At 52.8% G+C, this 26,493-nt stretch overlaps 1 protein-coding gene across 2 annotated transcripts in view; it reads right to left on the bottom strand.

The window, feature by feature from the left end:
- The window catches only part of KIAA0930 (KIAA0930 ortholog), a 36,800-nt gene extending 14,009 nt beyond the window's left edge, over window positions 1-22,791 (bottom strand). Inside the window, exon 1 of one of the 2 annotated variants that reach the window (XM_046646794.1) lies at window positions 22,670-22,791. In XM_046646794.1, coding sequence (XP_046502750.1) covers window positions 22,670-22,688 — 19 coding nt within the window. In that variant the 5' untranslated portion in view covers window positions 22,689-22,791. The remainder of the gene's footprint in view (window positions 1-22,669) is intronic. The other variant, XM_046646793.1, reaches the window with a different exon arrangement.
- Between the last annotated feature and the right edge of the window lie 3,702 nt (window positions 22,792-26,493).

Here is a 26,493-nt window from a genome sequence, read left to right as displayed (position 1 = left end):
TCTTTTTTTTTTTTTCTGCTTTATCTCCCCAAACTCCCCCGTACATAGTTGTATATCTTAGTTGCAGGTCCTTCTAGTTGTGGGATGTGGGACGCCACCTCAACGTGGCCTGACGAGCGGTGCCATGTCCGCTCCCAGGATCCAAACCCTGGACTGCTGCAGTGGAGCGCACAAACTTAACCACTCGGCCACGGAGCCGGCCCCACAAATGGTATTTCTTTATGATAAATAATTCTTTCTCATAATCTTTCCCGCACAAGGAGAAATAGCCCATAGCCTCTGGTAGGAAAAACCTGGGTTTCTCCAGTTCTGCCACTTGCTGTGTGACAGCGGCCAAGCAGCTTGGCCTCTCTGATCCCCAGGTTCCTCACAGTGAATGCAGACTCACTGAGACCGTGAGTGTGAAGAGCCCATACCTGGCACAAAGCAGGATCAACAAAGGTGGGCTTCCTCCCTTTCTAGACAGATCCCATTAAATTTCAAGATATGCCACAGACCTGTTTCTTAAAAACTCAAAACATTAAATTGTTGCTGGTTTCTTTCTTTCCTCTCCAGAAAATACTTTATCACTGTGACCTAGTCCTCGTGCTTTGATGCTAGAAGGACCTGACCTAATCTCTACCCTTAGAGACAGGGAACCCAGAGGGCCGGTGGGTGTCAGCACACTCCCTCAGCCTCCCAGGCAGTTCCGTGGCCCGAACAGGACTGGCCAGGTCCCCTGACTTGCAGCTCAAGCCCCCTCCTCCTGGGGGTCGGCCCTCAGGCTCTGGAAGAAAATCCCAGCCTTTATTTCAGCCACGCCCCTACCAAAGAACCAGGGCTCCAAACTAGCTCCTGCCCTCTGCCCTCTGCCCTCGTGGGCAGCCTGTGGCCCACCCCCTCCCACACCGTGCCTGGTTCCCAGAGGGAAGAAAACAGAAATGGTCTTATTAGTCCGCAGTCCAGGTCAGCCAGCCTGACTGAGCAAGCTGTCAGCCTCAGGGGGCAGCGGCCAGGAGAGCCAGCGGACTGACAGCCAGCACCCAGGCTCCCAGGCACCAGGCGGAACCAAAGACACTGTCTGCATCACTCTGCATCAGCGCTTTGAAATCCCTGCCACACTTCTACAACAGGCAACGCCCAACTCATGCCACCACAGATCCCCCACAAAATCCAGCACAGCTGCTATGTTATTTCTGGATAAAACTCCAACTCTCCCCGTACATTTGTTTTCCTTCTAGCTTCCTCTGAGCCCAGAGTCCAGCAGAAGGTCATTTAGACTAAATGCTCAAAGACTGCCGGTGCCGAATGCTTCTTGGTCCCGCGGTGGATACAGAAGCAACTCTGGCCATGACAATCAGGGGGTCGTGGCTCAAAATCCCGCCACCTGCCACAGGGAGGCCAAAGTGCACCCTCAGCGGCCCTCCTCGAGGCAAGCACTGCCCTTCCCCGGCGATTGCTTTTTATTCTGCCAAGAGAAGTAACCCGGTGGTAGGACCTCGGGCTCCCAGACACCAGCGATGATGAGGACAAGAGCAGCGGCTATGAATTGTTAAGCATTTGCCACACGTTGAGCACGGGGCAAAGAGCTCTCACAAACTCTCACCGGCACTCCACTGTTATGGCCCCCCTTCACAGAGGAACTGACTCAGGATGAAGAACGCGCCCAAGTTCACAGAGCTAGAAACTGCTAAGTCCTCAGAGCTGTCAGACCCGCACTCAGGCTCTTGGAAAACACGATGTGCTATGCTTGCTCGGCAACCTGGCGAAACGAAGGAACCAGATAATTAATACGAACTGTTTAGCAGGCAGCGGGCACGCCCTGGGAGCACAATAAGTGGGGGGCGTTCTCGGGCCGGCGGGAGGATGCAGAGTCTGGTTTCAGGAGTGAAGTGCTGGAGATGGCACAAGATAACACACCAATTTGCTCTTTAGTATTCCACGTGCCCATCCAGGCTCTGGCACAGCGGGGTCCACATATGGGGTCCCATTATCCCTGCCTTATAACACTGACAAAACATCTTCTTCACAGCTCATCCACCCTGGTTTAACAAGTAAAGCCTGCAGACTGCCTGCCAGCATCTACTTCTAACTCACAGGGGCTCCTGGAGCCCGGCCCCAAAGGCACCCCAGAGGCCACCCCCAAACGCCATCTGAGAGGGATGGCACTAAGCCAGTGCTGGTCCCACCACACACATGCTCCCAACCGAAACTCCCGGCAGCCCCGTGGGCGTCAGCAAGTCCGACGTGCGCCACACACACCAATCCTTCTCCCCGCCCTCAGGGCCAGCACTGACCCACGCTGGCGCCATCTCCACTGGGATGCACGAGCTGCCACTTCCACTCCTACCCCGACAGGCCACCCTCCACACCGCAGCCAAGGATCTTTATTTACAGATGTTCTCCCGCCCCCGCAGAACCTTCCCATGGAATTCAGACTCGAATCCCAAGTTCTGACACAGTGCTCCCCGACGGCCCCTGCCCCGCTCCTCCCCAGCCGCACTGGCCTCCTGGCGGGGGCTGACCACATCAGTGCTGGCCCACCTCGGCTGGCCTCTGCACCTGCTCCTCCCCCTCCTCCCATTCTCTGCCCTGGGACCTCTGCACAGCAGCTCCTTCCTGCCATTCCAGTTTCCATTTAAATGTCACTTCTTCAGAGCCTCTCCTGACCCATACGAAATGTGCCCCCAGGGTCCCCCGTCATCTTGCTTCACTGCCATCACAACCCTTCTCGTCATACCTGGTTTTCTTATCTGTCTGCTGTCTGTTCCCCTGCATGGCAGCGTCCAAGGAGGAGGGATTTTGTCTTGATGACAAAGATCTCAGCACCCAGGACAGGGCCAGGCACACAGCAGGCACTCAGTAAACACTGGCTGAATAAATGGGTTATCCCAACTTAACAGGAAACGGGCTCAGTGAAGTGGGTAACTTGCCCAGGGGCCCACAGCAAGGGAGTGGCCCAGCTAAGACTGTCCACATGAAGGCTGGACACACCCATGCAGAGCACAGGGAGTGGATTTGCCACCTTCTTTCAGCCACTTAAGAAGGATCTTCCAAAGAAGCTCCACATGCCACCCAACGCACAAGGGCTGAAGCCCGCTCGGCCTTCCCGGGGCTCTAAGAAACGACTCCACAGCGGAAAGCACTGCCGAGCTGCACAGGGTTGGGGAGCCTATCGTGTGCGCCGGGAAGGTGCGGCTGGGAGACAAAAGGAGCAGGTGTCCAGACACGGCCGGCCTCACCTGTCCTTCCAGAGCGCCTGCTGCCACTGGCTGCCCGGCATGTGCGAGGCAGGAGACCCAGTGCCCACAAGCTCTGAAAGGAATAGGGGCTTAAAAATTCACTGTAAGCTGTAGAATATCATGTAGATATTACCATTCGTGTTACTATTTTAGTACCAACGTGACAAACCCTGCAGGAAGAAGCCGTACTCTGCCAGGGAAACCCCACGCTCCTCCCCCCAACACAGGCGCAGGACAGGGAGAGGTGCTCAGGCCACAGAACTGCCAGAACAATTGCCAGAAGGGGCCACGGGTGCCGCACTGAAAGACACTGACGGAACGCATCACGCAGAACATCTCCACGCCCAGGACACTCAATGTTTAAAAGCAAGAGGAGAAATCACAAAGGTCAGAGCTGCCTCTTCAACAGTCAAAACCCTGTCCGTGCCCAAGAGGAGCCGACTGAAACCAAGGGAGCACGAGGACCAGGGGAGTGACGTCCACAGTGAAGGGGGGTGCCCGTAACGCAGAGAGTCCACATCACAGCAGGCATGAGAGAAAACAAGGAGGACTCCACTGGATAAGCGGGCAAAATACCAAACAAGTAACCTACCAAAAAGGAAACAAGCTGTTAACAAAAGTGCAAGAAAATATGAATCTCGGTAGTAGTCAAAAACTCATAGCAAAAAGGCAAGCTGTCATTTGTAAGAGAGCAAATTAGGTGTTTAAAAAATACCACTTACGAAACCCAGCAAATTCGTACAAAGTTAAACATGTATTTACCAATGGTTCAGCCACTCCTAGGTACTTCCCCAAGAGAAATGAAGCGTGTGTCTGCACAAACCCTGGGACACAAACGTTCACAGAAGCTTTATTCATAATAGCCCCAAAATGGAAACCAGGAGAATGGACACGTGAAACGTGATACAGCCACTCGGTGGACTAGTTTTACCACTAGCAATGAAAAGAAACTACTGATCCACACAGCACTACGGGTAAATCTCAAAATCATCACGCTGAGCAAAAAAAGTCAGGCGCAAAAGGCCACAAACCGTATGATCACAGTCACGTGACGTTTCAGAAAAGGCAAAACCCACAGTGACAAAAAGCAGATTGGCGGTTGCCCCAAAAGATTCTGATTCTTGGTTGTGGTGGTGGTTTTGCAGGCGCACATAGCCATCAAAACTCACCAAGTGTTCACTTGACGTGGGTGCAGTTTCTTTCACATAAATTATATGCCAATAAAACGGAAAAAAAGTTGTAATATATACATCATATATATAAAAAATATAAAAGCAAAGCCAGGAAGGGTGCATTGAACCGGGAACTCTCATACATTGCTAGATAACAAAAATCATTACATCCTTTGTGAAAAGAAAATGAGCATTTCTCATACTTCAATGAATCTACCTTATGGAAGAGAAACAAAAAATAAAAAATAGCACAAAGATGTTTCCTATGTTATTAAATGAGAGCAAAACATATAACAACAACAACAATAATCATAATAATAAGGAAGAAGAAAAAAAAGAAAATAATATTCTGCAATGATTGACACTGAATCTAGGGAAATTATGCTATATGTCTTAAACGAAAACTTTGGCAATCTTTGGTAATCTTTTAAAAGGAGGCCTATGGAGACAACAAGTAGATGCATGGAAATGTGTGTGATATAGTAGTTGGTGAAAGAGCAGAGCCTCAGGCTGGAGACACACTGACTACCGCCACATAAAATACATGCAAACAGCAGAAACAAATACGCCAGATGACAGGAGTGCTAAACCTAACAGAGGATATTTTTTCTTTTTTTTTTAACTTTTAATATTTTAATAGTAAGATTATTCTACTTGTCCCCACGAATGTATGACTTTTGATGAAGCCATACAGCTCATTAAAGAAAGAGAGAGAGTGAAGGGGGAGGGAGAAGGGACCCCCTCTCTTCAGAGGGAGGACAGGCGGGAGGGAGGGGGAGACAGACACAGAGACCCCGCAGTGCCGTCCAAGAGCTAGGAAGGCCAAGGCTGAGCGAGAATTCTGACTCCCGGGGCACAGGGCAGTGTTAGGATTTCCAGTCAAACACCTGAGTTCAGGTCCTGACTCTACTCCTCCCTAGCCAGGTTCCCTGAACCTCTCTGACTCTCGGTGACTCCACCTGTCAGGTGTAACCTGCCACCGTCCCGGAATCAATAGTGAGGACTAGGGGAGAGAGGCCGATATGAAAGTCCTTCGTAAGCTGTGACGCTGTGTCCACATGTGGGCTCGTGACGACCCTCTGCCCTGCTGCTTTGCATGTCTCTGTCGGCAGTGTCGCCTGCTCAGATGAGGGCATTGGATCCCAAACCTTGCAGTGTCCCTGGACCATGTGGTGTAGTAACCGTGTGTGAATAAACACACAAGGGGGAAGTGGACCCGTGTGTGGCCTGTGAAATCAGTGCTGTCTCTCTCCCACAGGTAAATCCCTCCTCTCCGCATCCTTTCCCCAGGCTTACCCAGAGAGAAATACCCTAGGTCACAAGCCCTGGGAGCTGCCACTCCGCTCAGCAGAGAGCTCCCTAACCTCCAGAACTCTCTCTGTTCCTGTCCTCCTACCATCCGGCCACCTGGGCAGCAGGGTTTCTGGGCCTGTGAATCCAGTGGACAGAGTTATGGGAGAGAGGAAGCCGCTCATTGGGCAGCACCACGGACAGCTCCGTGCCGCGGGCCTGGCTCCCAGGCGGACTGGGCTCCTGACGCAGCAGTGGTTACAGGCCGTCTCGCTCGTGGTGGTGATCTTCTATAAGCAGCCACAAACACTGAGTTAGCAAATACCAAACCACTGCGCCTGGGGGAGATACGGGGTTCCTGTGAGCCTCTGGTCACAACACTTTCGTCAACAAATCAATACATGACCTTGTTTTATGTGCGTTTCTGCTTAAACACGCCTTATTTAACACAGTTGGTTCATTAACATTGAACTGAAGGCCACTAGCACTATAACTCGTGCCTGAAGGAGGCTTACCTATACGCATATTTTCCCCATAAGGCCCATCATAGCCTTCTCCTGCCTGGACTACACGGCACTTCAGCATTATGCTTGGGGCCATTTTAAACAGCAAAATCACCAACACAAAGCACAAAAATGCAAAACCACGTGGCACTAAACAGACCAGGAAAAGGACACCTGTTTACAGTATGAGATGAAACAAGCAGGCAGAGCGTCGCCTTGCTCCACCTCAGCTGGGAATGTGCCCATTTTGTGATGCAAATTTTTCACCCCTTTGTGCACGCCTGCAACTAACCATGAAAGTGCCATAAGTACTGATTTTAGGGTTACAAATAAATTTTAGCAAGTAGGTGAATTTGCAAATATAGAATCCATGAATACTGGTCATGGACTGTATCAGAAAAACTGATATCTGCCAGCTCCAAGGGCTGCGGGGATCCAGCTGCCTCCTGTGTGTTCCAAGCAACTGACTTGCTCTTGTAAGCCTCTGCCTTTGCACTTGAGACCTGGAAGAGCCCTTTACGGACTAGTGGCCTCAGCGATGAGTGGAAGTGAGGGCACATAGCCGTATGAGGACTAGCACCATGCCTCCCATGCCCCAGTGCCGTGCTCTGCGCCTCTGCGTTGCCACAGATTCTCTGCCTCATTCTGCAAGACACTGAATGGGTGACATAGTGCCAACAGCTCAACGGTACTGGCTAAGGAATGAAGAGGAGGGATGACAGCTCACATTGCCCTGCACTCTACAGTTTATAAAGCCCTTCCACTCGCTACCTCTTCAGATCCTCACTGCAACTTGATGAACCGGGGATGGCCTCGGTTGAGTTTAAAGCCTCAGTCTTCAGTTTAAAGATAATGCAATTGAAGCTGGGGAATCCAGCAGCTCGATGGCATATGGGGCTCAAACCCAGCCCCTCAAAACAGAGTCCATATTCTTTCCAAGGCTCCACACACAGGCACCTGCAGGCCCAGGAGTCTTCTGGCCACTTTACAAATGAGGAGACTAAGAGGACCTGGTCACTTGTCAGGCAGCCAGGAAATCAGCTCGGGCTTCTTCTCAACCTCCCACTACACATCTGAGCCCCCAGGAATGGCCCTGCCCACACCCTGACACAGGGGCATCCACAGTGGCCATCCTGAGCTCGGACGCACCCTCAGGGTTTCTACGATATCCGAGAGGACGGCCAGACGAGGCGCTCAGTGTGCAGGGGCTATAGGGCCCACTCCCCAACAGAGTGGCAATTTAACATAAATTACTTTCCACAACAGTGATTCTTTAAACGTATAATAAAAAGGAAGGGAACTTCCTTATAAGACCTCATATTAATGCAATCACAATACGGGGTGGGGAGAAGCCTTTGTCAGACTATAAACTTTAAGGGTAGACTTGATTCACATTCTTGACGCACTGCCTACTTGAGTAAGTTACTTAACCTCTCAGACCTCCGTTTCCTCATCAGCAAAATTGAGAGAATGGCAGCTGCCCCCTGTGGTTGCTATGGAGGCTAAATAGGATAATCCAAGGTGCTCAGAACAGCACCTGGTCCTTCACAAACACTCAATGAATGAGCCTGCTTCTGATGTTGCTATTAATAACCTGGAATCATTTTCCATTATCCAGACCTTGGAAATCGTCAGGAATTGGATTTTAGAAGGCATTCCTTGAAACCCACCCCAATCCTGTTCCAGACCATTAAACTACATAGCTCATGCAGGCTACAGTGACATCCTAATTAAAACAGCTTACAGCAATTAAAAATGACGGTCACATATCACAATAGAGAAAACAATCTAAGAGCTACTCCCAAAAAAGTACTTTGGCGGAGCAGGCCAAGAGACTTTTTTTGGTTTTTGGGGTTTTTTTCTGCTTTTTCTCCCCAAATCCCCCCAGTACCTAGTTGTATTTTTAGTTGTGGGTCCTTCTAGTTGTGGCATGTGGGACGCCGCCTCAGTGTGGCCTGATGAGTGGTGCCATGTCGGCACCCAGGATCTGAACCAGGAAAACTCTGGGCCGCTGAAGTGGAGCGCGCAAATATAACCACTCGGCCATAAGGCCGGCCCCCAAGAGACGTCTTTGAGAGGGCAATTCTACCAGATGTTGAAGAAACAGATAACTCCAATGCTACTGACATATTTTTAGAGCCTAGAAACTTGCAAACTCTTTTTAACAAGGAGGCATAATATTGATTCCAAAAACCACATACACACACACACAGAGAAAATTACAGGCTAATCCCACTCATGGACATCAACATAAAAATCTTAAACACAATATTAAAAAGAATCCACCAATCCATTAAAAAAATGATATGCCATGACCAAGCAGGATTTAATTCAGAAATACAAGAACGGTCCAATATTAGGAAATCTATTCATATATTCACTATATATTTATAGTTCAAATGAGAAATAACACATGATCATCTCCACAGATGCTGGGAGAAAATTCAATAGAATTCAACACCCATTCTTGATTTCAAAAATAATTCTCCATAAAATAGGAATAAACAGATGCTTCTTTAAACATGATATATATCTCAGATAGAAAAAGTTAGAAACAAATTAAGTATTATCACAATCCACTATTATTAATTCTGAAGGTACTAGGCCTTGCAAATAGACAATGAAAATATTAATAATAATAGAAATTGTGAGGATAAGGTAAAATCAATATTACTTGCAGATGATATTACATCTGACCTGGAAAATGTAAAAAAAAATCAATTAAAAAATTATTCAAACAATAGAAGTCATAAAGCATCTGGCTACAAAATCACCGATATGTCCAGAAACTGACAGCTTTGATATAAAACGACGCTCCCAGTTAGAAAATACAATGGGGGGGAACATTCTGTTTAGCATTTAAAAAGGATCTGGACAATTGAAATGGTTTACCGAGTTCTCACTTAAGAATATTCAAATCATAGAGGGAGCAATTCTACCTAATTTCATCTATTAATTTACCATGACCCAATAGAAAATGCCAAGAGAATGTTTTAAAATAACAGCCAGGAAAATTCAGAAAGAGTGCTGTGGGGACATGACTCCTATCAGGTACTGAACATACTAGAAAGCCAAATCCTCATGTCACCATCACCCCAAACTATCCAGCACCCTCAGTGCTGCAGACAGAACCTGAGGGGCTGGTGGACACCTCTGCCTGCCACACGGAGGAGGCGGACTTGTGGGAGAGGAAAGAGCAGTGGAGGACGGAGTGGAAGAGAGCGGGGCCACCCAGACCCTAGGACTGAGCGTTCCTGCTCTTCCTGGGGTGCGAGTTCTCAGCCCGCCCTCGGACTGTGAGCCAGTGAACTTCTTGTTATGTCTAAGCTACTACGGGTTGGTTTCTTCATTGGTAGCCAAAAGAACCCTAAAACAAACACAATACTCAAGACTCACACAACTTGAAAAAACATCCCGAAGGCCTCCCTTGACCCCACAGCACCCTCTAGCTACCGTCTCACCAGAAGCTGACTCCAACGGACACTTTTCACTCCTCATTTTCCCGGACAGATTTATTAACTTACAGATTTGTTCACTTCTACCACTGCTTTTTTTTCCCCCCAGCAGAACTCTCTGACTTTCCCTCTGTATCGTTTGACTGATTCCACCTTCAAACAAACCGAGAATCCACCCACTTCTCACGAACCACTCTTCCACCTGGGGCCAGGCCACCGTCTCCTGCCTGGATTACTGTCCCAGCATCCTAACTGGTCCCCATGCCGAAATCAGTTCCTGTCACTTCCCTGCTCAAAGTCCCCCAGGAGGCTTACCTCCCCCTCTTCACTTTCTCGGAGAGGCCCTGCCCAACCACCGTGTTTAAAATATACACCACACCCCACAGCCCCTACCACTTCCTGCTTTATTTTCCTCCATAGCACCAGTTGCTATGTGACTTTGAATATATTTCACCTATTTATTTTGTTTGCTTTCATTCCTTCCCGAGTACAGGAGCCAGCAAACTTTTTCTGTAAAGGTCCAGAGAGAAAGCACTTTAGGCTCTGAAGACCATATGGTCCTGTCTCAACTATGAAATCAGCCAAAGCAGTAAGTAAGCAAATGGGCATGGCTACATTCCAATAAAAGTTTATCTATTAAAACAGGCAGCAGGCCGGAGTGGGCCTGGGGCCATATTTGCTAACACCTGCCGACCTGAATGGATCTATGTATTAACAGAGCCGCCTCTCAAGAAGGCAAGCTCCACGATGGTATGAATATTTTCCCTCTTTGATCACTTTGTCCCCGCTGTATACTTAGTTCCTAGAACAGTGTTTGGCCTCTAGGAAACAATAAACATTGGCTACTTGAATGAATAAGTGAAATGAATGAAATGAATGAAAGCAGGACGGTACTGGGGCATAATTAGATCAATGGAACAGAACAGAACACACAAAAGCAAAACTGAAACACATGGCAATTTAGTTTATATAAGGATGGCCTTCCAGTCAATGGGGAGGAGCTGATTCTTCACTTGGTCTAGGGACAATGGGCTGGTTGAGGAAAAAGAACATGTCCCTGCTCATGTCAAAGTAAATTCCAAAAAGAGCAAAACTTTTAATGTTCAAAGTAAAATTATAAAAAAAAGAAATAAACCATGAGAGAATCTTTTTCTTCTCTCAGAGAGGGAGAAGACGTTTTCAACAGAACACAAAAGCTGACAAAGAAAAGAATGATAAATCAAACTACATAAAAATAAAACATCGCTATAGGGAAAAAACCCACACACCATAAACAAAGGAAAAAACGACAAACGGGAAAAATTATTGAAACTCTTAAATGAGCATTAATTTCCTTAATAAATAATAAGTTTCATACAATGCATAAGAAAATCAAATAGAATGGGAAGCAAAGGGAGATACAAATGGCTTTTAAAAAGGAAAAGATGCTCAACTTCACACAATTAGAGAAAAGTATACAAAAACTACAAAATTCTGTTTTTCACCTATCAGATTTGCAAAAATCAAAGCACCTAAGGACACTCAGGCTGAAGAGGGTGTGGAGAGAGGGGACTTCGTATCTGGCAGCAGCAAGGTAAACCGATAAAATCTTCAAGGAGACACCGGGCAACAAAACCTGCAAATGCTTATACCTCTGACGCAGCAATTCCACTCCTGATGGTTTTTTCCTACAGTCTGACCCTCACCTGTGTAAAACTGTGTCATTGTTATAGCACTGTCTGCAAAATATTGGAATGGTCCCATCAAGAGAGAAGTAAGTGAATGAAATAGAAATCATTCACAGAATGGGATCCTACGTATTGAATGGAAGAAGCTCTGTCTGTGCCGAGGAGAGCTCTCTAGGATAAGGGAAATGAAGAAGTGAGGAGAACAATACTGGAGGCTGTTAACGGCTATTAACATTAAAGTGAATAGTTCACAATGACCGGAATGTCTGTGGGCCGGGAGGCTGGCTACGCAGAAGCAGAGAAGCATGGGAACTGACTGCTGGGGGTCCATCCCTGGCTCCTGCAGTTCTGCCCGTGTGACGGGCAATCCCAAAGCCCCTGGTGCCTGTCTCAACTTGTAAAATGGTGGTAATAAGGAATCCACCTCTCCGGGCTGTTGGGAGTTTTAATTAGTTGATATGCATGAAACCCTTGGCACAGCGCTGGCACAGAGCAGCCATCAGAGTTAGCAAGTATTATTCTAGTGTCATCACGGCCCTCCGGAGCTTCGGGAGGAGGCAGGATTTATCAAAAACTAACACAGACAAGTAGGACGGCTGGCTGCCTTGGGAAGGGCCTGGGAAGGGCCAGGAGGGCAGGCTGTGCACCCTGAGCCTGCACGACAGACGCTGGACCCGGTCAGGGGCGTCAGGGAGGCTCCCGAGGGCAGTGTCAGCTGAGGGTGTGACGAAAACGACGAGTTAGGTGCACAAAGCAGGGACAGCATTCAAGGCCCCGTGGTGGGGGCACCCCTGGTGAGGCCAGGACAGAGAAAAGGCCCCAACAGCGGGGATGCCGAGAGGGAGCCAGAGCTGGGGACAGGCCCTCCCGGCGTGTCCTTGCTGGGTTGGGGGCTTTGTGTCTGTCCTCAGAGGACTGGGGCCCCGAAGGGTTTGGCAGGAGGGGTTGAGATGGAGTCTCCCCGCTGTGAGGAGAATGGCTGGGCAGAGATGCGCGCCACAACCTGTAGATGCCCGAAGCCCAGCCCGTCTGCCGGCCATCTGGGTCGGGGGTCCCGAGAGGCACCTCCTGAGAGCACGCCTGGCTCGGCAGCAGCCTCTGCTCTGCCTGGCCCCCTCCCAAAGGTGAGGGGTCAACGGGCCTCCTTGGGGAGAGTCCAAGGCAGCCCTTGGCCCTTGGCTGCTTCCCCACGCAGGGCCGGGCGGGCCGGGGCAGAATGAATAGGCTTCTGTGGCCCCTCAATAGGCCTTTTATCAACCCGTGTCTCTCAGTGCTCCTCGCTGGCTGAAGGCCCTCCCTTGGGGCACAGAACACAAAGGAGCTGCCCAGGGAGGCCCCAGGCTGCCGTGAGGAGGCACTTGGATGGAGAAGTACTGGTCAGACAGGTCCCCACGTGAGCAATCCCACAGGCCTGGCTGGTCCTCTGCTCCAGCCTAAGGGAAGTGCGGCATTTCGATGATGCAAGGTGGCCTGATGAGGAGGAGCCCAGCAGCCTGTCTGCTTCCGGGTCTTTTTCAGGAAAAAGTCCAGGTTCCTTCACCAGACGAGCCAGGCCCTGCAGACAGCCCCTGAAGGCTGGGTGTGGTCCCCCATACTCAAGCCCCCATCCTCCCCTGACCGAACGCCCTGCGCACCCTCAGCCCACCACTCCAGAGCCAGACTACAGCCCAGATCTGCCTCGAAGTCCTGCTCTGAGCTCCACGCCCTGGCCTTGGCACACTGGTTCCTAACCACCTGTCTGAGGGTCTCTCCACCGAGACAAGGCACCTTGCTGGCAGGGTGACCTGGTGCCCTGGGCAGGCCCGCAAGAGCGAGTCAGCGAATGCTGAACAAATAAACACATGACGGTGACCACCCTCCAGTTTCAGTTGGCTCAGAGCACAGCACAGCAGAGAAGCTCTGCGACTCAGCCCAAAGCCAACAGCAGCAAGAACTTCATGCCTGATCCCTTCTCACACATGTGCAATGTTGTGAAATCCTTAAAGCACTTTTGCAACCCTCTGATCACATCTGGGATCTCCCTAACTACCCATTTCACAGTTGAGGAAACCAAAGGCCTCGATCTGGGTTCCCCAGCAAGATCACAATGAGGAGTGGGACTGCAATCCAGGTCGGGCTCCACCAGCACCCGCTCTGAGAGCCTGCTCTGTGCCAGGCACCGTGTGAGGCCCCAGGGTACAGTAAGGAGTAAACCCTGACCCTAACCTCAAGGTCACTTTCCTGGGGTGGGGCTTCCGCCAAGCAGCCCGCAGCCGGCAGTTCCCAAAGCAATTCTCTAGATTCTCTCCCAAACAGCAGAGCCTGCAAGCCCACTGCAGCCCTGCAGCCATGGGCACACGACACCAGCCACCTGGCTCCCCACAAACTCTTCCCAGATAGCTTCACTCCTGCCCAGACAGTTATCAGGCCCAAACAGCAGCTCCACACCCCAGCGCCCCTCTCCTCCGGGCCCGTCCTCGCTGTGGCCTTGTTCAAACTCCTGACTCACCGTTCTGCTCTGACACAGAGCCTCCAAGACGAGCTGCTGTTCTCCTGCATAATCCCTCAAGCTTCCTCGAACACCCACGCAGGGTGCCCCATCCCAGACAGGAGCCGTGACCCGGCTACCCCAACCCCATGCCCCCACCCTCCCCAACTGCCTGGGCTTGAGATCCCTTGGTCACTGGCCAGTCAACATTCCACCTCCTGCCGCCTCCACCCCAATGTGCCACATGGCATGAGGCAAGTCTCAGAATCCTAGAAGCCTAGGCCAGCGCTGCAAGAGACGCTCACAACCCACCAGCTCACTATATCAGATGAGATACTAAAACCTACTCAGGGGCCGGCCTTGTGGCACAGTGGTTACGTTTGCACGTCCCTTCAGCAGCCCGGGGTTCGCCGGTTCAGATCCTAGGCATGGACCTACGCGTTGCTAGGCAAGCCATGCTGTGGCAGGCATCCCACATATGAAGTAGAGGAAGATGGGCACGGATGTTCGCTCAGGGCCAATCTTCCTCAGCAAAAAGAGGAGGATTGGCGGCAGATGTTCAGCTCAGGCTAAAAAAATAAATAAAAATTTTTAAAAATCTGATCAAATAAAACCCATTCAGAGGGACTAGGTACATAAGCTCCCATGTGAGTGTCCTCACTCCCAGGCTCAGAGCTGGGAACCAGGCACACAGCTGCACCAACCCGCTCGCCTGCAAGCCCAGGCCAGAGGGACTGCGTGTCTGCCCAGCGCTGAGCCCCTCACTTGGCTCCCGCAGGCTCCCAGGGCAGGCCGACGTTTCCGAAGCACTTCTGATGTGCCAAGATGCAAAGCTGATGACACTGCACAAAACCAGGATTTGCAGACCCCTCTGGGCCCTGGGGAGACGCCAACGGGCTTGTTCTACCTTCAGTGTCATTCAGCATACTCCCCTGGAAACCCGACAAACCCAAACATACCCCGCCCCACCCCTCGACGGTGGCCCCGTCGTCTCCTACTTCCTCCTGTGGGGGGGTCTCAGTTCTCTTCCTCAATTCCTGCCCTCTGCTACACAGCTTCCTCCTCAGAAACGCCCACTCCCGCCCGTCTCCTCTTTCACGTCCCTCCTGTATTCTCGCTTCTTCTGAGACCTCCAAGACTTTCCCAACTGTGAAAACCAGGGGCGGGTTCTTCCTCAAACACTAGACAGAGGAAGCCACATAGAAAAAAGGGTACCAAGTGCCTCCGTCAGGGAGATGGACATGTCCAAGTGTGAGAAAGGACAGGCCACAGCCTGGAGTCTAAGAGAACCGTGTCTGAAACCCAGACTGGCTGCTTTGGGACCCGGAACAAGGGCCTCAGCCTCTGAGTCTCATCGTCTTCATCTGCCAACGGGGATCACACCCCTTCATCACAGGGTTGCGACAGCAAGGACGCAATATTGGGCATGCGATAACGGGGCGGTGGCTCCCTGGCTCCAACCCTCCCCGGGAGACAACAGGCCTCGCTGGACCTCCAGGGAAGGCTGCTGCGCGCAGAGCCTCTGGATGGAGAGGCCCGCACCCCCGCACCCCTCAGCAGCTCCAGCTCCGGCTGATTCTTTGGGGTTTGCTGCTGGGATCGAGGACTCCCAGGAGCTGGCAACAGCTAACAAGCCCTGCTGTGTGGCAGGTGGCGCGGTCTCAGGACCTCCTGAGGCAGCAGCAGGCGCTGCAGACAAACCGTGGATCAGCAGGATGGACCTGCAGACAGAGCTGGGGGGCTCGGCAGGTGTGAACCTACGACCCCAAGTGTGGAGTCACAGCCCTGCGTGATGGGTGACAGGGCCCCCACTCCCACCTTTCAGGGGGTGCGGCATGTGCTTCTTCCTATTTCTGCTTCTTCCTATTTCACTTCTGCTATCCCTGCCCCAAAGCACACAACGGCACTGACCTCCCTGAGGTGCGGCGTAACCGGCCGCTTTTCACAAGTGGCTTGGTTTTAGGGAGTCAAGAGTGTGGACTGGGGAGCACGTGTCAGAACCACAGGCAACAAACAGTGGTCCAGGTCAACCCTCCTCTCCTCATTTTACCTACGAGGAAACTGAAAGCCAGAGGGGGAAGGGCCTTGCCCATGGTCACTTCCATAGGCCCCTGGGATCTGTCACCTGTCACAGGCAGCCTCTGTGACACTCTCTGATGCTCTAGGTCTGGAGGCCAGTCTCTGCCCCAGATTGAGGCAGAGCAGTAATCAGTCCTACTCTTCCAGAAGAATGAAGCCCAGAGAGTTGCTGTGATTTCCCCAAAGCAGCACAGCATTCAGGGAAAATTAATTTCTGAACCTTCTCTGCCCCCATCCCCACCCTGTCTCTGCCCAGGCACTGCCATCTGTGAAGAACGCCCACTCAAGGGCCATCTCCCCAAGAAATGATCACCCTCTTCACTCAAGAGCTACCTATCCATCAATCCATCACCCACACCACCCCAGAGCCCCTTCCCTGGACGGCTCTCATGGAGCTGCGCTCCGTCATCAGTCCACCCTGAGCTGGCACAGGGATGCACAGCCAGGGCCGACGGACGAGGGGAGCCCAGGTGGTGAGGGAGAGGAAGTGACACAGGAGGCTATGCAGTCTCACACGTGGTAGAAATCGGTGCAGGTGCCGCCAGGGACAAAGAAAGGGAGGGGGTGGCCCAATTCAATCAAGGGGTCAGGAAGGGCCTCAGAGGGGCCCTGGTGCTGAGAAGTGACAGGTGAGACTCCCCCAACAGACAGGGCGAGGAGGGCAAATCCAGCAGAGGAAGCAGCAAAGCAGGGAGGAGCCCCCAAAAACAGTCCCATGGCCGGGGTGCAGGTGTCCACAGAGCCAGTCACAAAGGATCTTCAACTGTGACTTACAGGGCTCAGCGGTTTTTCAAGGTGTAAGCAGTACAGTACAACACAGTTGGCAGTGGCAGCTGTGGGGGGACAGCACCAGATGTGGTGACTAGTGCAGGCCAGCCCAGAGGTGACACAGGTGGGGATGAGAGGTGGCTCAGAGACAGCACAGACTCGACCACAGCTGCACGCGGGGCTGAGGAAGGGCTAACCCGTGACTCGTGTCTTGGGCATCCGGGTAGAGAGAGGGGATGCAGGGGCTGCGGGCACGGGGCAAGGCAGAGCCCAGTCTTGGCCAGTGGAGCTGGAGTGACCTGTGACATGTTCAGGGGGAGACAGATATCAGAGGGCAGTTGTCAGCAATGGGGGCCTGGGGCTCCAGAGAATGTCTGGGCGGGTCCATGACGGGTGGGGGCAGAATACAGGGGGCAGCGTGAATGGTCACCCTCCACCCACGTGCCACATCTCCCCAGGAAGCTCACAGCTCCTAGGAGGCAGGGCCAAGCCCAATGCAGCGGGGCATCCCCAGGTGCTCAGTAACTACCACCTGCAGGAAGAGGCAACGGTGACGAGAAATCCCTAAAACCGTGCACGTGGAGCGGGGCCACAACGGCAGCAGAGGCTAGAAATGGCCTGGCACGAGGGTCTTGTGCGGTCGTGGTGGTGCTGGTAAGATGGCGAGGGAGCGATGTTTCGGAAAGAAGCAGAAGGCAGCAGCCCAGGCTGCCTCGCTCGAGGTCTGCCTGTCCCTCCGAGCCTCGACCCGCCTCTATAAACGGGACAAGACTCGCCCTGCATTCCGCTCAGCACTGCTGAGGACAAACGAGCACATGGCAGAGCGAGCCCTTTGGGAAAGTCAGGCCTTTTCCCAATTATCTAGGTAATCCATCCTTTCCATAAAGAGCAGTCTGTATCTGCTGTCTCACTCACTCTGTCATGAGTACTGTCCCAAGTATAAAAAGTGTTTCTGAAGATTCAAAGCACATCCAAATGCAAAGGATTTTTCCGTTAAAGATAAACAGTAATAGCACCTCCATCTAAAGACAAAACATTGAAAATGAAGCCTCCCTCCTTTTCACTTTGCCAACAGAAATCTCTCAAGTATTCACTGGTCATTCAAGGGAAGCAAAAAAACACAGCCTTTAAGAAATTCAGGCTAGAAGCTAGCTGGGTGTTTGTCTTGTATCCTGCTGTCAGGCACCCGATTCCCTTTTTCAGAGGAGGCGCTCTCTCCCACAGTGGCCTGCTGCCTCTCCGGCCTGGCCTGGACGGGGCCAAGGATCCTCCCGGCTGGGCAGCCTCACCTCGGCCCCCACCCCTGGAGCCCAGAAGCCCCAAACCATCTGATTCCTTGTCTGCAGGTCCGCCAGCAACACCCCAGCTCCCCGCTGTGGCCAACAGGGCCCTGGAAGGGATGTCCTGGAGCTTCTCTCCCCTCCACACACAGGGAAACCCACTAATGGGCCTCAACCTCCTGACCTGTACAGGGGCTACAGCTGGCAGGGTCCCACCAGGCATTCCAGCTTTTGTGATCCGTCTCTGTCAGGGTCCTCTCTGAGACTCAACTACCTGATTGCACAGGGACAGGGCTAGACTGGCTGAATTTGGATCCTTCTTGTCCATCCCAGCGCCCCCAGGATGGGCTGGGACCCAGAGGACATTCTGCTGCCTGAGCCAAAACCAGGAGACTGGGAGCAAGTTGCCAGAGTCAGCTCCAACCCCAGGAGGGGCAAGCTCATCAAGGAGAGGAAGCCCAGAGCCAGGTCTGCTCCCAGAAGAACGCTTGTCCCCAAGCCACATAGCATGGTGAGAAAGGTGGCAAGGACTGGACTGAGGGCTGCTGAGCACTCCCAGGGCTTTCTCCCCAACCACACAAGCCCCTAGTGGGAAGAGTCAGGACCAGGGCTTGCCGCTGCACCCAGAGGGCCTTGGCACAGGCAGCCTGACACAGTGCTGACCTGGGGACCAGGGTATGTTGTCTCCGGGGACCAGGCAGGCTGGGGCAGCCCAGAGTCGGGAGGGAGAGGGGCGACAAGGAGTGGAAGGGAGGAGCAGCAGCTGCTGACCACAGGTGGGAACGTAGGTGCAGGTGGGGAGCCAGCCCGGCCCACGCTCACTCGGCTCGGCTCGGCTCGGCTCGCAGGCCTCCCTGTCCTCGGCTGTGGAACACTCGCGCCTTGCTTCCCTCCCTCAGAAGACGAGCCTGAAAGCCTGGCGAGAGGGCCAGAGGGCGAGAAGAGAAGACTGAAGGATCACAGACCAGCAGGGTGTCTGGCCTCAAGTCTCATCTGAGGCTGGATCCTCTCTCAGCAACTTGCATACCCGTGTGCTGGGAAGCTCATCCCCGCCGTTTTCCTGTGCCGTGCTAACTGTTCAAAAAGTTCTCCTTGAAAGCGGCAAGCACCTGTCTGCCACCTGCCACATCCACGTGCGGTCCTAGCCCTGCCCTAAGGGGCCAGACAAGAGCCTCTGAGAAAGGGCCTCCCAGGCTGCTAGCCTAAAGAAATCATCCAAATGCACAAATAAAGGTCTACTGCAAGCTTTCTATAAAAGTGAAAAACCGGATTCCAAGCTGAGTTTCCCACAAGACCAATTAAGTAAATTATGGCACATCCACTCAACTGTCTTGTAGTCATTTAAATAACATTTAGAGTTTGAACAACATGGAAAATGTTTTAGGAGTTTTAAGTAAGAAAGCATGATTAAGAAACTTTATGTATAGAATATCATTTATCCTTTAAACAGGCTTTAAAAGATTGGAAAGCAAGACTTTGCAAAGTCAATAGTGTGTCTCTGGGTGATTGGAACTATGAGTAATTTTTTTCCATTCTTTTATATTTTCCAGTTTCTATAATGTGCACGTACATTTGTTAACTGGAAAAATTTGTTTGGGGATTTTGAAGCTGTTTTTTTTAACAAGTATCCTGCTGGGGGCTTCTCTCCCGCGACTTCTTGGCTTAGCTGGTATCCGCAAGCCTGCCCAGCCCCGTGAAGGAGCAAGTACAATAAGGACGGCAAGCACAGCAGTGATGGGCATGGGGCCGTCCGAGGCCACGGAGCAGGGCAGAGAGGCCCTCACGTCCAGGCTCGGGTGGGGGAGGCGGCAGGGGCCAACGCAGCTGATTACCCTCTCCCTTTGCAGAGCCGTCCCTGCAGCTGTGACCCTGCAGCTGTGACCCGTGGTCTCTTCAAAGTGTGAGATCCAACGTCCTCAGGGTTCTCTGAAAGGTGTCAGAGCGTCTGCCTCAGGAGAGAAGCAGAGTAGCAGCCTCCTGGGCTGCTCCAGCCCAGAAACAGATAGAGCCGGAACCCACAGGCCTTAAAAATAGGCCCAGGAACCGAAAGACACACCGTTACCACTCAAACGGTCATACTTCCTCCTGCCCCCCACCCCCGCCCCTGCACTGGCCCAGAACCAGCTCTGCCCGCCTCAGGGCTGGAGGGCCCGGGGCCCCAGGGAAACTGTCCCTGGTGACTGACAGCAGTCTGAACTTCGAAGCGCGAATCTAACCCTAACTCCACGTGCAGGCGCTGGGCCCGATGCTCTGCGTCCTTTATAATGGCAACGGCACACAGGGTCAACTCTGTGCGGCAGCTTGTGCTGGGCCTGTATCTGCTGCTTCTCGCTTATCCTCAAGTCGCCCAGTGAGGCTGTCTGTCACTTCTCATACCGTTCCTATGACCCTGTGGACTTTGGTGTCTCCACTTTACAGATGACAACGCAGAGGCCCCAAGGGTGGCACGCTTGGGTCCCAGAGTCTTCCCCTCCAGCCACATCTCCCAGTAAACCCCTCACCCCACCACGTACGCCCAGCTATACTGCACTGGCAAAACAAAGGGCCGGGCCGAGGCTGTGCAGGCCTCTTCCCCATTCACAGGGCAGCGTCGGGAATCTGGCACATGTAGGTGTTCATGTGGAGAAGAGGTTCATGGGAAGGCATTTCCTCTTCGTTCCTTCTGGCTCATTCCATGAACTCTGGGCAGGCCACCTGCATGTGACAGGCCTCAGCTAGAACCCCATGGATCCCAGTTCTGCCACCTCCCAGCTGCATGACCTGGGACGAGCCACTTTCCTCTCTGAAGCTTGGTTTCCTCATCTATAAAACAGGGTAACACAGAAGCGGCCTCTCCGGGAGGCAGACCTCCAGCACCACTGCGGGCACGGGGCGGCTGGCACCAGTGGACGTGCAGTGTCCTCTGCGCTAACGGCCTCTCGGGAGCAGCCGTCCTACAAGTCAAACGCCCGCAAAGCTCCCTCAGGCCAGGCCAAGGAAGTGCCACATTCTCAGCTGGGCAGTCAGGGCCCCAAACCACTGCTCCAGCCGCACCTCCCAGTTTCCTTGCAAGCTGTTAGCCTCTCCTCTTCCGTCCAGGTAGGTCCTGCCCGGCCACAGCCCTTCTTAAAGGCCACGTGTAGCACAAATGCCCTGCTCAGCCATGGTGGCTCCCTTCTCCGTGCCCCCTCAGAACCTCACACCTCAACAGGAGCCCTTCGTCAATCCACGCTGTGCCAGGCAGCTGTGCACACCTGTGACAGCTGGGCCACCAGCCCCGAGGACAGGTGTGGGAGGGCTCCACCACTGCCAGGAGCTCAGGCTGACAGCTGTGCGACCAGCGGCATGTCACTGCACCTCCAAACCTGCGTTTCCTCATTAGGACAAAGAAAGAGGATCATAACACCCACTTTATACGATTATTTCAAGGATAAAAGGAAATAGTGGATGTAAAACACTCCAGAGAGAAAATTCCCCAGGCCACTTAGAGTAGGCAATGGCCCAGTATAAATGGCTCTAAAAATGCTCTGCACAGATGCAACAAAAGCAATACTAAGAGGTAAATTTATAGTGATAAATGCTGACATTAAAAAAAAGAGAGAAGGAAGGCCAGTCCCAGTGGCCTAGTGGTTAAGTTCAATGCACTCTGCCTCGACAGCCCAGGTTCAGTTCCTGAGCATGGATATACATTGCTCCATTAGCAGCCATGCTGTGCTGGTGGCCCACATACTAAAAAATAGGGGAAGACTGGCATGGCTGCTGGCTCAGGGCGAATCTTCCTCAGCAAAAAAAAGAAAGACCTCAAATAAACAAACCAATTTTACACCTCAAGGAACTAAGAAAAGAAGAACAACTAAGCCCAAAGTTTTCAGAAGGAAGGAAATAATAAAGACAGGAGTAGAACATGACATTCTCATCAGGCCATGTGGAGGCGGCGTCCCACATGCCACAACTAGAAGGACCCACAACTAAAATATACAATTATGTACGGGGGGATTTGGGGAGGAAAAAAAAAAAAAAGAAGATTGGCAACAGTTGTTAGCTCAGGTGCCAATCTTTAAAAAAAATAAAAGACTAGAGTGAAATAAATCAAATAGAGACTAGAAAAATAGAAAAAAATAAAAATAAGAGTTGGTTTTTTGAGAAGAAAAATAGACAAACCCTTAGCTTGACCAGGAAAAACAGAGTGAAGAGTCAAATAAAATCAGCAGTGAAAGAGGAGACAATGTAACAGATTTCTCAGAAATAAAAAGGACCGTAAGAGACTGTTAGGGGGAGATGTTTGTCAAGTAAGCTGATTTCTTGCTTAGCCACACCACTGCCATTGTGGAAGCCTGGGTTCCACTGTATTATGTAAGTGAGATGTGTGTACAAGACACACGTTTGTACATTAGCACCCAGCAAAGATAAGGAGAAAGGCAGGGCCCAGGAAGATTTGTCTGCCCTCGAGAAGTGTTGGGTTTTTTTTTTTAAAGATTTTATTTTTTTTCCTTTTTCTCCCCAAAGCCCCCCAGTACATAGTTGTATATTCTTCGTTGTGGGTCCTTCTAGTTGTGGCATGTGGGACGCTGCCTCAGCGTGGTTTGATGAGCAGTGCCATGTCCGCACCCAGGATTCAAACCAACGAAACACTGGGCCGCCTGCAGCAGAGCGCACGAACTTAACCACTTGGCCACGGGGCCAGCCCCAAGTGTTGGGTTTTGATTCAGCAGGTGACAGGCTTGTTGAAAAAGGTGGCAAACACAAAATAGAAGAGAGAGATGAGAAAACATATCTGAGCATAACTACCATTTCCTGTTCGTTTCATTCCTCCTCTTTGACAAAACTGCTATACAAAATATGTCCGTGTCCATATGTTGCTGGGGTTAGGTCTGCTGGAATCAGTGCTCCATCAATGAAGTAAATTTCTGAAAAAAAAAAAATGCCCTGCCCAGGCCAGCACAAAGACAACCTTGAGGTGGGCCCCTCCCCTCACGGCACCTCTCCATGACCCACACCAGGTCCTGGGGCCAGGTCACGGCCACGTGGTCTGATCGAATGTCAGACGTGCTGCCCCTGTTGAAAGGGAGCCGCCTGCACAGCACGCCTGGGCTGGGCCCAGGGCCCAGGAGGAAGTGTCAGGTTATGTCCACCGTTGGTCCGGATGTCTGTACCACACAACATCTGGGCGCTGGACCTGACTCTTCCCAGCTCAGAGATTCTGGAGGCCCAAAGCAGCTGCCTCACCCCACCAGCTTGGTCCCTCTGGTCCCTGGAGCCACAAGCAGTGTCCTGCGGCTAAAGCACTGAGACCCTGCTTGGGGCGGCCACAGCTCGGTTGCCTCCAGGAAGGTGTCACTTTGGCTAAGTCACCTGTGTACCTGGCTTCTCTCCCTGCTCAACCGCGCCCTCCTACAGGGCAGGGATCAGGGCCCATGTCCCCACCTGGCCCAGAGCAAGTGCTCAAAAAGATGCTTCCACCACCGAGGCTGCAGTAGATGAGATTCAGAAGTCAGGTTGGCTCTACACAGTGCCTTTGATCATGACAGGCAAGTGATGACCCCCGAGTGGGGGGGCCAGTCGCTTTCCTCCGTCTCCTAGACAGACACTGTGATTCAGAAATGACAACAGCTTGTCCAGGGTCAAGTTCTTCCACGAGAGGCTCCCTTACACCTTCAAAACAACCTCAGAGGACGTGGCAGGGCTCTGAGTGACCTAAGCCTCAATTAAACAACAACAACAGAAACCTGGGAGCTTTAATTCATAAATGGAACAGGTTGTCAGAGCTGGAGAGTGGAGATGAGAGGCTTCCACGATCCACGGGACGTACAAGGGCTCTAGGCCGGCGTTCTAGGTTCATGGCTGGGTGCCCGGGCCAACCACTTGGGCCCAACTCTACTTTGAGTAGCAAGTCACTCTTAAGCTTACCCCGCTCTGAACATCACATTTCTCTTCTGAAGAATAAGAGATGGCCAAGGTGAAGCCTTCTAAGAGATTAAGATTCCACTCTCCTTGGCCATCCACACCCTTCACTTCCCAGTCCAGAAATTAACCTCTCGTTCATTTGCTCAATGTTTACTGGGCCCTGAGGAGACTCAAACTAGGCAGTGCCCTCGAGGGGCTCACTTGGTAACTGGGGAGACAGCCACACAGACCATTACAATGCCACAATCATCCAGACCATCCAGCCGAAATGCACCCGATACATGAGAGTGCAGGCAGCAAGCGACCAGGGCATAGAGCGAGGGCTCCCAGGCCGCAGCCTCGGAGCCGAGGTTTGAAGGGACCTGCAGGCGTCTGCAGGGCAGGTGAGGAGGGGCTGGTGTTCCAGGCAGAGAAGAGAAGAGGCACAAAAGCACAGGGCCTCAGAGCACTACAGGGACTGAGTGCAGGGAGGGCAGGGGGTGAGACAGGGGGACCAGCGTGTGAGGGAGGGCCAGAGGCCAGGAGCGGGGCACAGGAATATTGACCACCAGGCTCTGGGCCTGTTCTCCTCCTCAGAAGCAGCACCATAGGCACAGCAAAGCCAGGCTGGGGACACTTGGGTGGGGCAGGGTTGGGTGGGGCCAGCTCTGGGGTGAGACTGACCAAGGGTCCATCCCAGCTGTGCCACTTTCTCACTGGCTGTCCCTGGGCAAGTCTCTTGCCTGTCTGAACCTCAGGCTCCTGGTCAGTGAGATGGAGACGCTATTCCTATCTGGCAAAGTCAGTATCAAACTGAGAGAGTCCGCACAAAGCACCCGGCACGGAGTAAGTACTCAGTAAATGCCAGGTGCCACGACAAATGACTTGTTCTTAGGGGATGGCCCTGCTGGCTCCTTGGGGTAGGGACTGTCTTACAGGGGAGAGAAGCCGCGCAGAGGTCAGAGGACAGCAGGAACGTGTTGACAGGGGAGGCGTGAGGGGCTGCCTGGAGCCGCTGAGCAAACAGGGCTGAGGGGCCTGGAGCAGATGGTCCCTCAGACCCCTCCCCTTCCAGACATCCTGTGCCAGGTGGCAGGTGGGCCTGGCATGCAGCTGGCACCCAGTAGGTGCTCAGTGACTGCTGAATGAATTAATGAGGACTCTTTAATTTCTGCTCAAAACTAAGTCGTAGCACCTTTTCAGAAAAGAAACAAGAGAAACCTATGTCGTCGTCCATCCCCCCTTGAGGAAACTGCATTCCTGGGCAGGCTGGGCTGCGACCTGCTCACTGAGGGACTGTTGGGGAAGTGTCTCACGCTAAGCCTGCCTCCCACAAAAAGGAGGACTCAAATGTATTTCCTCTCCCCACCCCAGCCTCCAGGGTGTGGCCTGCCAAGGGGCCTGGATGCCTGGGGCTGCCCAGTCCCTGCTGCCATGTGACCTGACTCAGTCTCCCCAAGGGTGAATGAAGGGGGGGACTGGTAGACTCTCCAAGGCTTCATTGCCTTCTCCACAAGGCAGCTGCCCCCTCAGGAATCCCCAGCCCAGCCTGGGGATGAGGGTGGGGCGGGGGAGGGCTGACAATGTGGTATGAAGTCATTCCCGCGTGAAGAAGGGAGGGGTCTCTCCTGGAGAAAATGACAAACCCGACACTACAGGAGGGGGCTCCTCCTGCTTCAGTCTGGGCACGATCCATCAGAGCATTACCTCACACCCAGCCGAGCCCGGAGACCCCACCCACACCTGCAGTCCCAGGCTCCTCAAACAATACCAGGGCCCCCAACCGACCCAACCAAGCAGACGCGCGACTTAAGGCCTGCTCAGAGCAGATCACACCCAGGGGGGTGCAGGCCCTGCTCCCTCCGCCAAGCGGGTGGGTTCAGGGGGCCACCGCCCAACAGGTCTCCAGTCAGAGCGAAGGGACAGCAGAACTGGTTGGTGCCGAGAGGAGACAAAGGCTTCAGGAAGCCGGAGACAGGGCCCTCCTCGTGAGCTGGGGACGGCGGCCGGACTCGCTTGCAGGGAGGTCCGCCCGAGCGCCCCGGGGCCCTGGCCCTGCCCACGGGCTGTCTCCCCGAATCCAGCGCCCACACTCTCTGCAGCAGCACCGAGAGCCCAGAAAGGGCTTCCTGCGGAAGGAAGGGGGCCGGCAAAGCCACGCAGAGGGAGGAAGGGGACGGACAGACACCCGCACAGACGGACAGCGGGAGACACCAAGTGACCCGGGAAACAGAAAAAGACACAGGGACACGAGCGTGAGGGGCCGCTCTTGGAACCAAAATCAGAGACGGAGACACCGGCACAGGAAAGACCCAGACGCGGGGACCTGGGGGCTTCTGGAGGAGGACACGACAGGCAGGGCGCTCGAGAGACACGCACAGAGACACGCAGAGACAGAGACGCACAGAGACACGGGCAGAGACAGAGACACGCAAAGACAGAGATACGCGCAGAGACCGAGACGCGCAGAGACACACGCACAGAGACGGAGACACACGTAGAGACAGACACGCAGAGATAGAGACGCAGTGAGACACGCAGAGACGGAGACACACGGAGAGACAGACGCGCAGAGACAGAGACACACAGAGACAGAGACACACGCAGAGACCGAGACGCACAGAGACAGAGACACACGCAGAGACGGAGAAACGCGCAGAGACCGAGACGCACAGAGACAGAGACACACGCAGAGATGGAGACACGCGCACAGACAGGCACGCAGATCG

The sequence above is a fragment of the Equus quagga genome, chromosome 19 (assembly GCF_021613505.1).
Source record: "Equus quagga isolate Etosha38 chromosome 19, UCLA_HA_Equagga_1.0, whole genome shotgun sequence".
Classification (NCBI taxonomy): domain Eukaryota; kingdom Metazoa; phylum Chordata; class Mammalia; order Perissodactyla; family Equidae; genus Equus; species Equus quagga.
This window is presented reverse-complemented; position numbering and strand designations above follow the sequence as displayed.